At 42.7% G+C, this 16,618-nt stretch overlaps 1 protein-coding gene across 1 annotated transcript in view; it reads left to right on the forward strand.

The window, feature by feature from the left end:
- AIP (AHR interacting HSP90 co-chaperone) overlaps positions 1-16,618 on the forward strand; it is an 85,225-nt gene that overhangs the window by 40,780 nt on the left and 27,827 nt on the right. The window contains exons 3-4 of the mRNA XM_085651651.1: positions 15,167-15,355; positions 15,742-15,918. Coding sequence (XP_085507777.1) covers positions 15,167-15,355; positions 15,742-15,918 — 366 coding nt within the window. The remainder of the gene's footprint in view (positions 1-15,166; positions 15,356-15,741; positions 15,919-16,618) is intronic.

The raw sequence follows: 16,618 nt of genomic DNA on the forward strand, positions 1-16,618 counted from the left end.
CATTAGGACCCGTGCCCTGTATTGTACGAAGCTCCTAGGCGACTTATGTCATGCTAAGATAAAGGCCAGTGGGAAGGAATCTAGGACCCTGCACGTGCGAGTCACCATACTACTTTTCAATACCCACGGGCATCCAAATTGCCTAGGCGCTTTACAAACGGTGCTGCAGAGCTACGCTCGCATAAAAGACAGAGCACTCGTTTTATGGACCTCCGAAGGATGAAAGGCAGAGTAGACCTCAGTGGGATTTGGACCTGAAACAGCGCAGATGTTGACAGCCACAGTGGTATCTCTAGAAGTGATTTCTAGGGGCTTGGGGACAGTGGAAGGAGATGCAACTGGCCACAAATATAATTGGTGGAGCCATCTATAATGGGCAATCGTGAAGGGTGTTTGTGCACGTGTGTGTGTGTGAACACACATCTGTACTCACGCACATACAAAGTTATAGTAATCGCATTCACAAAACACTGTCCGTTACAGACTCATGTATTTCCTTAGTCACTGATTTACAGTGAGAGGTACTTGGACAACATGGGAAAGAACAGATTTAAATTGTTTTTCACCATCACTGATGCTAACACACCGAGTGCCAGCTGAAGTGCACAGCCTTTCAAAGCAACATTTGCATTCTGTAGCTTGTGCTCCAGTGAAAGTTTATATGACTGTCGCCTACTCAGGCTAACGAAACAACACTGGAGGCAACTGGAGCACACACGGAGAGTGAGCCAAAATCTGCAGACAAAGATGTTCAAATCCACACTAAGATGCGACCAGCAGCAAATCCGGAAGACCAAGCGCACAGCCCCCAAGGCCGCATCAATGGCAGCACCAGCAAAAACAAGCTTTTGCAATGCAATAGGTCTCGCAGTTACCCGAGTTTAAGCTAATGGCATTATAAATGCCAATGCCTTTTATTTATGTTTTAAAAACAAAAATAAAAGGCATTGCTATTTGCAATGTCAATAGCTCAAACTCGCATAAATGCGAGACCTATTGCATTGCAAATGCTTGTTTAAAAAACTGTTCTTAATATTTATTTTTATAATTTTATGGATCCACAATCCATGTATTTTAATGTAAGTGGGAGGGAGAGCCTTTCAGCGACGTGCCTGCTGGACCATCTCCATCTCTGTGTGCTGCTAGTTTGAGAACCAGGAAGGATAGTGGGACTGAGGCCCCAGTGGGGTGTTTAGCTGAAGACACTGCCGATGTGATGGTCTGAGTGAATGTCCCAGTAGTGTCATATCTAGGGCTCTTGGGAACAGGACTCTGGTGGGTGCTAATGAAGCCCCCCCTGGCATAGAATGGGGTTCTTGGCAGAGTGCTCTGTGCTGGGGTGACTGACGCAAGAGGTTGCCTGTATGGGCTGTCTGTCTGGGACTTGACCGGGTTGTAGTAGCAGGAAAATTGGTGTAGACACTGAGGGATGGCTTGTGGCAGGTGAGCTTTCATTTAAAGCCTGCACTGCCTTCTTGGGTATGGTGTATGAATAAAAGTTGCATTGTTTTGAGAAAAAGTAATTGTGTACAACATATGTACGTGTTTGCATGTGCTTGCATGAAAGCCCAATTGGCTGTGTAGCATTGGTTTAAAGTAAAGCTTCATACCAGTGCAACTGAAAGGTTTGTTCAAATTCTTCGGAACTCTGTTTCCCATAGACTTTACTTTTTTGGCCTCTATGCCTTCTTTCGCCTTTCCTGGGGCTTTTACCCGATTTTACAGATCTCGGAGGACGCTCAAATCAATTTACTGTGATTTTTCTTTTGTTGTGTGAACAAACTCTCAGCCCATGAAGAAATCCTATTTGCCAAAACTCTTATATTTAATGAATGTATTTTTTATGTGTTTCTGTGTTGCTCTAATCCTCTGTCCTAAAATGTGAAACCGATGTACCACAGGGTTTTTTTTATTTTAATGAACTAATTTTGTATGGTGTGGCGGGTCCACCATCTTTCCGAATAAATCTCCAATCTTCATGTAAGGTCAGTGGTTTGCAAGTCTATATTTTTTAGTGTTTTTGTAATTTATGTTGTCACATGAGACCCACGTTGCTCCACACATAATATATATAACAAGTGTAGAGTTAGTATGGCTCCTGGATTAGATTAAAATCCTCTGTGCGGAAGTCTGCTTCTTCAGCAAGAAAAACTAATGGCAAGTGAAAAATGTGTATTTGTTTGTGGATGATCCCCCCCCCCCCCATTGGTTTATCTGTTTAAGCAAAATACATAGGTCTCGCATTTGGGACTTTATAAGTGTTTAGCCCTGCAACAGTTGGTGTTGTTGCACCAAGGATATTCTGCTGCATGACTAAATACTTATAAGGTCCCAAAAGCGAGACCTATTGGCTATGCCAATGCTTGTTATTACATGTAAGGGGGAAGATATGTGGAGTCTACTCAAAGGTAGAATGTAAGGCTTGTTGCTAGGGTGGAATGTAGATCTTTGAAGTGGGGTAGTTGATGCTGTGAAGCTGGAAGAGTAAGCTGGGTGTACCTATCCTGCATACTATTAATATAGACAACCAACCTTATTTCTGTGTGGGACTGGATCTTTACAATAAGTTTTATGCTTTTCCTAAACTGAAGGTATTCTTCTACCTGTCTGATATCGGGCGGGAGATTATTCCACAGGTGTGCAGCCGCCAAGCTGAAGGCTCTCCCCCCGAACCTGGAGGTTCTTATTCTGGTGGTACCAACTAGGTGAGCTGCGGAAGAGCAAAGATTACGTGATGAAGCGTGCCAGGCAAACTTTTCCTGCACTGGCAGAGGTCCTGATCCATGAAGGGCCTTAAAAACAATACATAGTGATTTAAACTGGATTCTCTGAGCTAGAGGGAGCCAGTGCAGATCACTAAGGGCCGCAGATGCAGAGTCGCCTTTATTTTTTATTAATTTTTATGATTGGTTTAACTGTATTCACTCTTTGATTAACACCAACTTTACGTTGACGGCTATCCCTTTAAGCACGTTGATTGCACGTCACGTTTATTTAATTACAAGACGGAACACTTGCTCAAGCGTTTCCAGTCTCCGGAGGGAGAACACTGTTCACGTCGGCGAGATAAGCGCTTAATTTCCTTTCAGAGCATGCAAGTCACTTTTTGCACATTACGTTTGTTAAGCAATTGACTGGAGAGCCCGCTCTAGAGCGGTTCCAGTCTTTGAATAGGGAACACTGTTCACGTTGGGTCATTTAGCATTAGCGGACGTGCTTATTTATTTACTTAGTAACTGGCTGCTTTCGTAATTTATTAATTAATTTTATTAAAAGTGCAGGGCGCTTTCGTTAGGGCTGAGCAGGGGGGCACAACATGCAGCACTGGGGGGCATGCCAAACACGCAGCACTGCTATTTCTACCCCCCCCCCCCCCCACACTGAAGAAGGAAAAAAAAACATTTGCAATGTAATAGGACTTGCATTTACGCACGTTCAAGCTATTGGCATTGTAAATGACAATGCCTTTTATTTATGTTTTGAAAACCAAAACTCGTTCTCTGCTTCTCTGCCATTCTCAGTTTCATGTCCCTCCAATCAACCCACACTTGTTTCTTATCCTGCAACCACATTGGTGAGTCTTTTGTCGCAGGTTCACTTCTTTTGAGAGCAATAAAAGACACTACTCCTTGTCATAGATTTCAGAGTAATCCTATGGGTCCGCCTCATTTTGTCCAACTCCTCCTTCCATGGCAGTCCATTAGCTACCAAAAGCTTTGTTTTCCATAATCACCCGGTTTACCCTTTCATCTAAACCAGTCCTAACCGGTGCCACTCTTTCATGTCTGATACCCAGTTGCTTCAGGAAAATTCACCGCCAATAATGAAGTGAATTGTACCCCATTATATGCGGTAATCACTCTAGGAATTCCTTATTCCATGAACATTTCCTATACGACACATTCCGTAAACCACTTACTATGGTAGTCTACAATGACAGCCAAGAATCTATCTCCTCTTCCCCAGATTTTCTTCTGGCCCAATGAAATCCATAGCCAAATGTCCCAAGGTTTCTCAGGCCGTTTCCTACAGCTTCGGGGTGATTGCCTGCTTATCTTGCTCTTATATAAATTACCACATGCACTACAGTCTGTTACCTTCTCTTCCACCGCTCTATCTATTCCCGACCACCAGAACAACTGCCTAAGTATCCTTTTAGTTAGGCTTCTGCCTAGACGTCCTTCATGTCCCATATCGATCAATCTTGCCCTCAAATTACCTGGTGGAACAATACGATTACATCTTAATACCTTGGACCCACAAATACACAACTCATCTTTGACCGCACTATACAGTTTCATCTCTTCACTTTCTCCCCCATCCTGATGCCAACCTCCACCGATAAGGCGCTTCAAATCTACAAACTCTTCATCATCCGCCACAGCTCGTCGCCAATCATCTTTTGTCAATGCAAATTCACCCACATCACAAATATCCACAACCTCTTGTTCTTCTCCTTCTTCAATATACAAACTGTCATCTAGTGGCGTTTGCGGGACAAGCAGTCTGCCTCAACATTTTTCTTCCCCTTGACATAATCTACCACAAAATTGAAATCCATCACTGATAATAACCATCTTGTGATTCTTGGCATCACACCACCCTCCTATCCTTTGCCACACTTAAATATGTGCAACAAAGGTTTGTAGTCTGTTCGAACAGTAACGGGTAAACCCAACAGATAGGATTTAAAATGGTTTATCCTCCAATAACACACCTTTCCTGTGTGGAAATAAAACCTTTCTGCTCCCTGCAATGCTCCCTGCAATGCTCTGGATGCAAATCCTATTACCCTTTCCTGTTCACCCACCAGTGCCCGATCTGATATTGCTTGCATCAGTGGTAACCACCGTTTTGTTATTTACATGAAAATGACATGGTGGTGGTGACCTAATGATAGATTGTTTGATCTCAATAAATGCACTTTCACAGTCCTTTCCCCACTCAAACTCGCACTTATCTTTTTTTAACAACTGCTGCATAGGTTCAACGTTTTCTGTGAAATTGCATATAAACGTAAAGTAGTCTGCCAATCCCCAAAAATACTTTTTGTTCCTTATTCTGAGGTCTAGGCACATCTGATACAGCCTTGATAATGTTTTTCTTAGGCTTAATTCCCATTGCCGAAATTTCATGGCCTAAATAATCCAACTTCTTTTTCAACTGACATTTTTCCCTCTCTATGGTCAGTCATTGTTTTTCAATCCTTGATAAAACATCCCTTAACACCTCATCACATTCCTTTTTCTATCCGCCTACCATCAACATGTTGTCCTACAAGCATAAAACCTTCTCCATTCCAGGGAAAATACTGTGCATCATCCTTTGGAAGACAGCTGAGGCGGATTAAAGGCCAGATGGCATCCTACAATATAGAAATGCTCCCAGAGGCGTGACAAATGTAGTTAGTGGCTTTGACTCTTCGTGTCAGATCACTTGTTGGTATGCCGATGACATGTTAAGCACACTAAATAACTTCCCTACCCATCATGCTTAACATTTCAGAGATATTTGGAAATGGCTGTCTGTCCACCCATATATTTCTGCTCCGCTCCCTCAAACGATACATATGCAAATTGTCCCATTATCCTTCAGAGCCACTATCACTGGAGATAACCACTCGATTGGCTCTATGATCCCTTCTGCAAGCATCTTATCCACCTTTTTCTTTTAAATAATTCTCTTTATTGAAACCCTACAAAAATCCCAATTTTTCTGAAAAACTTGGAAATTTAAGCACTATATTCTCATAATGACTTTCCTCTTTTTCCTGCACATTAACTGTTTCTACTATCATGACAGGTTCATCAGCATTCGGATCCTTCTTGTGCCGCTACCCTGGAAGATCCGAACCCTCTTTGGTTATATACACCCTTCCTCGAAAATTGCATTCAAGAATTTTCTTGAATGCAATGTTCATCCATCTGATCGCCACAATCGCTATCATCTTTCCACCATATCTTACCGCTTTCATGTTCAACACTTGTAACTCTGCTACATTCCCTTTGAACTGTTCTTAAGAGGTATCCATTTCAAAGAGAGTGAATAAACAACCCAAAACCTCACTCCGTTGAAAGTACCTCACAGTGCAGTTTCCCCGATTTACAAGTACTCTCCATTTTTATCCTTCCATTCTTCTCTGTATACTCACCAGAACTAATTTCCTGTACTGTTTCTACAACCTGATCCACTGATAACACCACTTCTTTTATGTCTTCACACACACCATCTATCATCTTAACAACCTGTGGTTCCCCCTTTGTTCTGAACACTTTAGCTGGATGTCCTTTTCTACCCCAACTTCTACAAATAACATTTCTAGCACCAATCATAGTCCTTCAGCTAATATGTCCCAGCCACCACGCCTATAACAAATAAGTTCTCTGCATATTTCCTGATCTCTTGCTTGCCATATCCCCAACTCCACCACTTGTTCCATAGTTAACTCCACTACTATTTCCATATGTTTTAACTTGTTTTTCTTTTCCATTTCTTTCACATCTTCCTCTTTAACTTCCATCACTTTCTCATTACCCATATCCATTTCTTTGAGCTACATTGCAGCATCCTCCATGCTCCTTACTTTGGCTCCACCCACATGGTGGCACCTATGAGTTCATGCTTTGATTGGGCAGAAGTTTTGTGCTTCCACAAAAAGGTGCTTTCTTTCCACGCAGCTGTGATGATTTTGTTTATTTATGCAGTTGGCTGAGATTGAACTTTCAGAGGCACACACATGAAATGGAAATACTGTAAACATGTCTTAGATAATTAGATAGTTTATGGTGTATGTCTTTCTTTAGTGGCAGCTCAGATGATAGGTGGGCATTCATTAAACTACATGGCTTTCTAGGTCTGGCATGACAGTGCAACTGTCACCTAACCTTTTAACCTACACTAATAGTGTTATTCTACAGTTCCTTGCTTCCATACACATGCATTTTAATTCCCATGCTATTTATTCGTAATGGTTCATATTACCATGCAGCAGTCCTCTAAAGCCAGACCTATTGGCATTGCCAATGCTTGTTATTTCTAGGTTTCACATGTGGGTGGATCGTAAAGTCCCTGAAAAATACAGATCTGGCATAACAGAAGGAAAAACCTACAGAAGTGAATATAGTCACTTTGAAAATACTGCTATCATACGACAACAGCAGCATGGTGCAAGGAGCATTAAGTGAGGCTGCTGGGATTAATCTGGAACATGTGAAGGTTAATAGAGGAATGTCTTTGAAGAGAAAGCTACTGCAGTTTTTATGTCTCGCCTTCCTAGCAGGTTGGAATAGACCGTGCGCGAATTTACCAAGAACTTAAAGTGGGTTTAGACCCCGGCCTCGCTTACCATTGATTGGCTTTACTGTCACTCATATTTGCTTTCTTATTCACTGGCTTTCCTTCTCCCATCTTGTTTGTCCCTTACCTGGAACGTAACCTCTTTGCCACCCTATGCTTGGCTAACTTGCATCCTTCCACTGCTCTATTTTTGGGACTGCTTTTTTCTTACTCCTTGAGTGTGTAGTTCTCTCCCTCATGTGCTCCTCACCACCACCACATTTCCTGTCCCACATCTTGTGCTGCTTTCCTGTGTCTTGCTTCCTCTTCCATTCTCTTTGTTGTCTCTCACTCGTGTGCTTCACCCCAACCCTGGAGCACTGTATTATTATTCTCTCTTGTCTTTTTCTGAGACCCCCATGACTGCCCCATCTCATCCGTTGCTGTTCTATCACCATATTTCACTTGGAGCTCTTGTCAAAGTAGAAATTGAATAGACCTGCATTTTACTTATTTTCTTTTGGTACCCAGTTTCAGTCAGTCAGTCAAGATAGCTTTATTCGATTTCAGTTTTAAAATCATAAACGCAACACACAAATATATACATATTAAAAAACTAGAATAGAAATCGAGATAAAAAAACGGCTCAAGCACATCATGGTAGGGGTAACCAACATAAAAACAAACTCTGTACTTAATTCATCGACAATCTGCAGCGAATGGCAAATTTTAAAAACTTGGATAAGGCATTAATAGTTATTTCATCTTGTAATAAAAGCAGTTTTAAAAAAGCAGGTCTGCACTGCCTTAAACCCCAAGTCTTTAAAAGAGGAATCAAGTATTTCCTTCTTCCCCATATGTACAATTTACAGAAGAGGACACAATGTATTTGCGATTGCATTGCGGTATCATCACATGGGCAATTAATTAGATTTTTGGACCAATCATTTTTATCTGGAAAGGTTATCATCCGATAATAGGTGCCGACTCTCAAGCGAGCTAACAACATTCTGTCGTAACTGGAGTAATCAGGTGACAGATATAGCTGTAGGCCAGGCGCCTGTAAAAGTAAATTATGTTGAGATACAGATGTCTCACTATTCTCTTCACCCCATCGTCTACCTTCCAGGAAGTCAAGACAACATTTTTTAAAAGCTTTCCTGGAAATCGAGGTTAGAGAACAAGGGTTATCAAAAAAAGTGGAAAGCCCCATGTTAATCATAAACTTTTTTACATAACCAATCCAGGGAATGTCCATGCATTTCTCTAGTTTAAAACAATCAGTCAAAACAATTGTATTAAAAGCAGTTTCCTCTGTAGTCCATATCTTGTGCCATAGCAATAAAGGACTAACTTTGATTAGATCAGAAATATAAACCAAGTCTAATTCCTTATGGCAGATAAATGTGGGAGTCGAATTGGGAACCACTAACAAATAACGCAGGAAAACATTTTCTTTTACTTGAATCTCCTGACAGTCAGCGATGTCCCATATGCCAGAACCGTATAATGCAGTTGAGACACATTTTGAATTATAAATATCCATTAAGATACGGACAGGCCTGCCCCCCAACTTATTAGCGAACTGTTTTATTGCACCTAATGCACGAGCAAAAGCAAGGTTCCTACTCCTAATCGCTGCTTTCCAGGTACCGTTTTCATTAAAAACAATCCCCAAGTATGAAAAAGTACTTGTAACTTCTATCTTAGACTTTTCGATAAAAATATTACAAGGGAGTTTTTTCCTCGAAGAGCAGCACATGGAAAAAGTTTTCCCTATATTTATTTTTAGGCCTCTAGAACTCATAAAAGATGAAAAACAAGTTAAAGCTTTTTGGAGGCCCATTTGGGTTCTAGCCATGATGACTGCGTCATCCGCGTAAAGTAAAATCGGGACCGCCGTGCCATCAATTTGAGGGTAATCTAATTTTTGTGTAATTAAAAATTTCGCCACACCATTTATATATAAATTAAAAAGAAAAGGTGCCAGGATGCAACCCTGTCGTACCCCTTTCATTATGGGGAACTTATTAGAGCACTCTCCTTTCTTTCCAAAACGTATTTTTGCCCCAGCCCCCCTGGATAATTCCTTAACAAAATTAAGAATGTTTGAGTCAATACCCAAGCCTGTCAAAGTGTTCCATAATACCTCGTGATTCAGACAATCAAAGGCTGAACTTAAATCAATGAACGTCATGAAGAGGTTGCCCTTTTTTGCGGTCATATATTTGCCGATAATTAAAGCTAAATTTAGTCCTTGTTCAATTGTGCCTAAACCTGACTTAAAACCATATTGAAACTTAGAGAGAACATTGTTTTCTTCAGCCCAGGAGTGCAATCTATTTAAAATAACTCTACCTGCCACTTTCATCAGGGAGTCAAGTAGGGAAATAGGCCTATAACATTTGGGATCATTTCGATCTCCCTTCTTAAAAATAGGCACGACTATGGCTTCCTGCCAAGTCGATGGAAACCCCACATTATTAAAACTGTTTAACACATTGGTCAGCAAAGGGGTCCATAATGAAATTTTATCTTTATATATATCTATGGGGACGCCATCAGGACCAGGAGCTTTGTTCCTTGAACTTTCGAGTAATGCTAATTCCACTTCTGAGGCGGAGAAAAAAACGCTCAAAGGAAATAGAGCGGGAGGAGAAGGCTCAATAAGATGCTGGTAATTGTGAAGGTTTGAATCTATAATAGGTAGGACATCTTCTTTATAAAGCTCAGTAAAATGTTCCACCCAAGTTGGTCCTTCAATTGCAAACTCTACCCTATCAGACTTTCTATCTACAAAAAAGGGAGCATTTACTGCTTTCCAGAAAGCAGTATTATCTCTCAACAAGCTGGCTTTAATTAGAGTATCCCACGCATTCTCCTTCAACTCCAGTTTGCGTTTGTTCAGGGAAGTTTTATAGGCTGCTCTCGCTGCTCTGACTGCTAACAGATCTTTTGGAGTTTTCTTTAGGATCTGTTTTAGATGGGAGTATGCTTTGGTACAGTCTGAATTAAACCATCCCTCAGCTTTTTCTCCCGCCCCTGGTCGACGTGTTCCGGTCAGCTTTTCCCCAATATATAATGCAATCTGGTTAAAAGCATTGACAGTCATACCCGGATCAGGATTTTCCTCTAGACAGATCTTAATGTTATGGTATTGATTCACAATTAGCCCCTGGAGAAAATTTGTAGTATCAACTTTGTTCCATTTTATGGTATAACCATTTTGTCTCGCCAAGAAACAAGCATGGCGATACAAATTTTCAACTACGTTGGTGCCTGATCTAATACTCAACTCAATATCAAAGGTTGTACAGATCCGAAAATGGTCACTCATCACAATGTCCAATGTCTTAAATGACAGGACATTATAGTGATAAAAAGTAGAAACCAGGGTATAGTCTATAACAGACTGGAGGCCACGCCCATTAAAAGTAGTTTGAAATGAAACTGGGGGGCTGCAAAGTTCATTGGCAAAACCCAAGTTCCAGTCAGAACTGAGGTTATTAAACAAATTTCCCAAGGGAGTATGCTCAAAATGTGTACATGGTTCACCAATTTGGTTAACCATACCACATAGGCCCGAATTACTGTGAGGGCATAGGTGGCAATTAAAATCGCCCGTCAAAATAATGCAGGTGTCATTTTGTCTTGAATTAATACTAGAAGAACAAATGCAGGTGTTTAAATCTTCAAAGACTTTGTAATATTCTTCCTTAGGGATATTGTTATACAAATTAACTAAAATAATGAGTCGATTTCCTCCTGCTGTCAGACTAAGAACCTGGAAACTATTATGCCCCCGTGTAGTCTGCTGCTTTATAGACAAGTTGACTGTATTAGAAATGTAAGTACAAAGGCCCCCAGAGCTTCTGCCTCTCCTTGACTGGGTAGCAGGAGTAAAATACGTCCGATATCCTGCAAGATGAATCTCGGTCTGTTCCCAACACTCCTGGAGACAAATAATATCATTTTTCTCAATTAAATCACAGAAAATGGGGTCATTCACCTTGTTTGATAGGCCCGCAATATTCCATGATAAAAGAGTCAGCTCCCCTCTTTCGGCTACTCCTTGACCTTTCGAATCATAGGAATAGTCAACACTATGCTCTGTTTCAATCGATGGAGAAATGCTTTCAATTTCTCTCTGCAAGATATTTTGAGAATATCGTAAGTTTATTACAGATTCCAGTTCCAAAACAGGCTGTATTACCTTGTCTGAATTATCTGGATGTTCATTGGAAAATGGATTAGGTATTGAAGTTACTAAAGGAATTACTAATGGCTGTTTGGACCAGCCCTCATCAACAACCCTTAAAGAGCTATTCGCCCAATGGTTAGAGCTATTGTACAATGTATTTGGACTAGGACAGTGTTCCTTGGGATTCCGATTTTTCCAATGGAGTCAATCCACCATCTCCAGACCATTGAATCTATTGGAGGTTGGTATTCCTCTCCAGGAGTCCCTGGGTATTTGATCCCTAATGGGTTGCCTTTCCCAGAACCTTTTAACCGCTCCACTAGCATGATTGCCCACAGTCACCCAATTTTCATCATGAAAGGATGGATGAGGGTAAGGTCTAGGTGGATAAAAGAAAGAAAGTCGTTTAGTTTCAATACCCGCATCATTTGAAAGAGTGTCCCAAGAGCAGATATAATCGACCGTGGCTGGGTCATCAAAATTGACTAAAACACAGTCGCCTTGTGTTAATTTTCTTTCTTGCCCCACCCAGGGTACCCTACGGACCATTAAGATCTTACTACTCCTATTTAAAGGGAGTGGTCGGTTTTGTATTTAACCAATGTTGGACCTTGTTTTTGAGTGAACCAGTTGATTCTTCTTTATCCTCCTGCAATTTAGGGACCCCAGTCAGGATTACCATGTAAGGCGTTACTTCTGGGGGCAAATTAATAATTGGATTCTCTTGTTTGGATCCCCAGGTACGCTCTTTACGAGTATTAACCTCCTGTGCAGTGTTTGTAGAATTTTTAATTTCTTCCCTTGCTACTTTCTCGGTCATAGTGGATATCGATTTATTTATCTTTATTACGGGAGCTTGTGATTTAGCAGTCGAGGAGCTCACTAATGGTATTTTTGTACAGCTTAATATCCCATCTCCGGCCTTTATTAACTCCGAGGTAATCGAGGTCTTAAAAAGGACAGCCAGATCCGTTAACTGTATCTCAATCCGCTTTAACCTATTTTCTAAGGGAGAAATGTAGATTTTAAAAAGCTCCTTTAGATAGTTAAATGAATTATTATCGGACTCAATTGTTTTACAATTTGTATCAGTAAATGGAGAAACCTCAGCATCGGTCAGGTCCAGTATAGCAGCAGTTTCAGCTGAACAACTTCGTGTGAAAGCATCCTTTGACTGCTGATCTACTAGAGCAGCTGACCTGAGGGAGCGTTTATTTTCCCCTTTCTCCACAAGTGCAGTGGTTTTTCGTGGGTTCCTAGTCTTTTTGACATTATTTTCAGTTTTCTTTTTCCTGGGATTTTTAGATGTTTTTAATGTTTTTATTCTAGCTCCCTCCCTCGCTCCTCTCTTTTGACCATTTATTGAATCTTGTAACGGTAATTCGGTGCCCGATAATTCAGGAGCAAGGAGCGGGGACCTCTCTAATTGTGTGATGGATATAGAATCCGTCATTGACAGTGACAAATCCACTACATTTTGGATGTCCACGTGTGTTAAATTCGAAACTATCTTATTAGCTTGTGGAACGGGGGTTTTAGCAGTTGCGAAGAGGCCCATAGAGGAGCGCCTTGCTAAAAGTAAATCTTGTGACACTCTCCGTTTCATAATTGCAATCCCATGGTCTATGACTGAATTGGCTCTAACAATAAAATTATCAAGTGGGCCAGTAATAGAAGATACATCAGTATTTAACCTACTCCTGTTCCCTCGTGTGTAGTCGCCATTTATAACAGGAGTCAATACAAATATCTCCAGTCGTTAGATTAAACAGCAAGGTATTATATTCTCCCACTAAAAGCTAACAGACTAAAATGTTAGAAGGGGGGCCCGGTCTGGTCTTACTCGGTCTAAAACGGGCCCGCGTCCCGCGCCGCGTTATGCAGCTCAGAGTTTATAGGTAATAGTTACTAATTGTGGGAATGTCCGGGAAGAGGCCGAAGCTGTTGCTGGTTTTAGCACTGTGAGCCTCGCAGTCCCTCACACCCAAAAACAAACACTGGATCCGCTGGCAATGTTCCTCAAGCACGAACGTCAGTTTAGTTAGTTAAAAGTGTGCACCGATAATAGGGTTGTTTCCAGCTAAGTAACATGAAAATAGGGAGCAGGTAAGAAAAGGTGGGCGGAGCTCATAAGGCACTCAGCATACGCATACGCAAAATCACTTTTACCACAGTCACTACTTTTGCTGCTTGCAATATGCCACTTGCCGTCTGCCTTTACAAGGCTCGCCTGTGCTCCAGTGCTCCCCCTGTCGGAAAGGGTTGCAAATGATTGCAATGAATGCGATGATGCAGAGGTGGTTGTTCACGCCCAATGGATCAGCCCCTGCGTTTCTAAATTTGAACAGTTCCCGGGACCCCCAAGCAGACCTGGCGTACTGGATCTGAGTCTAGGGGCTATCAGGAATACTTGCTGTCAGTGTCGCTTTTTCAAGGGGGTTGGTAATCACGGCTCCTGCTGCTATTGGGCTGCTCCCGCAGCTCTAGCTGCTACTGGGGTAGCTGTTTTGACTCCTGTTGGATGGACCTTACAAGCTACGCAGAAGCCCTCAGATAGCCTCTCACAGCCTCACACAGTCTCAGTCTCTATCACCCCCACGCTGAGGCTCGCGGCTGCTGCGGAGAAGGAAACGACCCTCACCACTGCTGTCGCCTCTCACCGCTGCAAGGTGGAAGTGGCGGCTCCTGCCGCCTGCGGTGAGGCTTTTCGTTGGCGCGCCCGGGAAATCTGCGGTGGGTCCGTCACGGCTCCTGCAGCTGCCGGGTTGCTCCCGCAGCTACCTGCAGCTTCTTGCCACCGCTGTAGCACCGGGCTGCTCCCAGGTAGCCTCGTTACCGTAGAAGAGAAGAAGAGAAGCAGGGAGCGTCCGCTGGTATCCTGTGCTCCGCGCGGTAACGGGTAACCGGAAACGCCGGACTCGGTGTCCTCCTCGCGCACACAGTCAGCGGTGGCTCGCGGCCGGCGCAAAGCTGCGGGCTGGATCTCACTGACTGCCTACTCTCTTAGCCTTACAATGGGACTGGCATCCACCCAGTTTCTAATTTGTGTACTTCTTTATTTTATAGTGTGATGTGTTTCGAGAAACCATTTCTTAGCGCAGGACAACAAATTAATCAGATACACAGAAAAATCGTGTCAGAACAAGAATGGGTCACATCCATCAGATATGCTAAAAAAAAATGTACCCAGTTTTCCTAAGTATCTGTTTTGCGCTCTGCAACACTACCCCGGCAGATCCCATAGCTCCTGTGTAGCCCGTTTAAACATCGGACCTTAGGAGAGGGGCAGCCGTGGGTGCATGTTCTACTTGTGGCACCCGTTGCATGGGGAGACCAGCAAGCGCAGCAGAGCTGATACTGGGAGTTGTCTTTTTTTTTTTTAAATTATTATGGGGAATATTATTACTGTCCTGTGCGTACTCGACTGTCTTTCTAAAGAGTGGAGAAAAAGCAGGAGGGTAAAAGCCCTCCTGCTTTTCCTCCACCCTTTAGATTTTGCAATTACCGTCTAATCTTCCTTTCACTTGGCCTTTCTCTCTTCTGCCATACCCTTCTTTATATCCACTTGCCATTTTACTCCCTCCTTCCTATCTTCTGCCATACCCTTCTTTATATCCACTTGCCATTTTACTCCCTCCTTCCTATCATCTAATCCTCTTTGTGTTGTATCGGTAATGTTTCCCGCTGCAGCATGTAGTACAGTACCCCTTGGTGTCGAAGAGCCTGCGGAACATCGCTGCTGGGAAGGACCCTCTGGAGGGGCAGCGGCACTGCTGCGGCATTGCACAGATGCATGAGCACCACTCGCTGGGGTATCCGGACCTCGACGAGCTGAACAAAAACCCACAGCCACTCATTTTTGAGATAGAGATGCTTAAGGTAAGACGAGTGGTGAAAGAGCTCATGAAGGTGAGGAAGGGAGGATCTGGAGAAAGGCCAGAGCTAAATAAATAAAACGATGGTGGGTGTCCTCAACAATAGAAGAAATGGGGAATGATTTAGTGGAATAGGTAGATGAAAATTCGAGTTGTGTAATGTAGGACAAAAAGTTGAGAATTGAAAGAAGGAGGGAGCAGATATGAAGTGGACAGAAGGTAAGGGGGTAAGAATGTGATACAAATAGGAGAGACTAAGAGGACTCTAGCAACATACGCTGTCTTGCATTACTGTATACATTAGTAAGTGGTGTCACTGTGCTGATTAGTTTGAAAGCCTACACACACAGAAAACAACGTGACACCACACTTTCTTCCCATCCTCCTCAGGTAGAAGATCCAGGTTCCTATCGACAGGACCCCTGGGCAATGACCGATGAGGAGAAGCTTCAGGCAGTGCCTCTAATACACGAGGAGGGCAACCAGCTGTTCAAGGAGGGAAAGGTGCAGGAAGCTGCCACCAAGTACTATGATGCCATCGCCTGTCTCAAGAACCTGCAGATGAAGGTATTGAGCCTTGACGTCTCCTAAGCAGTGTTTGTGCCACTTATTTGTGAACGTGCCATTCACCACCCTCATCTGAAGCAGAACAAAGGGGGTAAGGTGAGTGGGTCTTGCACTATAAATAGTGGCATTCTGTCCACTAGCTACCTAATCTGTAGCACCTCTGGCAAAGCTTTCTCTGCGCTGTCCAGAGCATCCTTCACCTCCGCATTCACTCACCACATTTAACAATTGACGCCATCACTTAAATGAAACCATGCTCAGGTAATGCAGCCCTGGGCGCATGTTCGTCATGGTGTGGCATTAGCATCTTCACCAGGTCTTTTGCGAATTTCCTTCAATTTCACATCCCCTGCACATTGACCTCATTATAGAGTCAGTTGTGCTTGGACACTTTCCTCACCCTGTACTGCACTTCACATGCTGCTACCATCTTTGTGTGACCATTGCTGACTTTAAGGAGGTCATGGTCCTGCTGAAAGGAGGTCATGTCCTGACATTTTCTGTCTGAAGAACAGCACATGAAGGTGCAAACTAAGGGCTTCAATGTTTGTGAAACTAGGTCTTTGAAATCTTGTAGGACACCGGCTCTGTACATGGTATGTCACTAGGTGGTTATACCGTGCACAGAGTTCTGGGGTTCTTCAAAAGTGTACAGGGCCCAATGTAAAACCCAAAGTGCTCTATTAGTGGTAGTGTGAAT

Source organism: Triturus cristatus, chromosome 4_1 (genome assembly GCF_964204655.1).
Source record: "Triturus cristatus chromosome 4_1, aTriCri1.1, whole genome shotgun sequence".
NCBI lineage: Eukaryota > Metazoa > Chordata > Amphibia > Caudata > Salamandridae > Triturus > Triturus cristatus.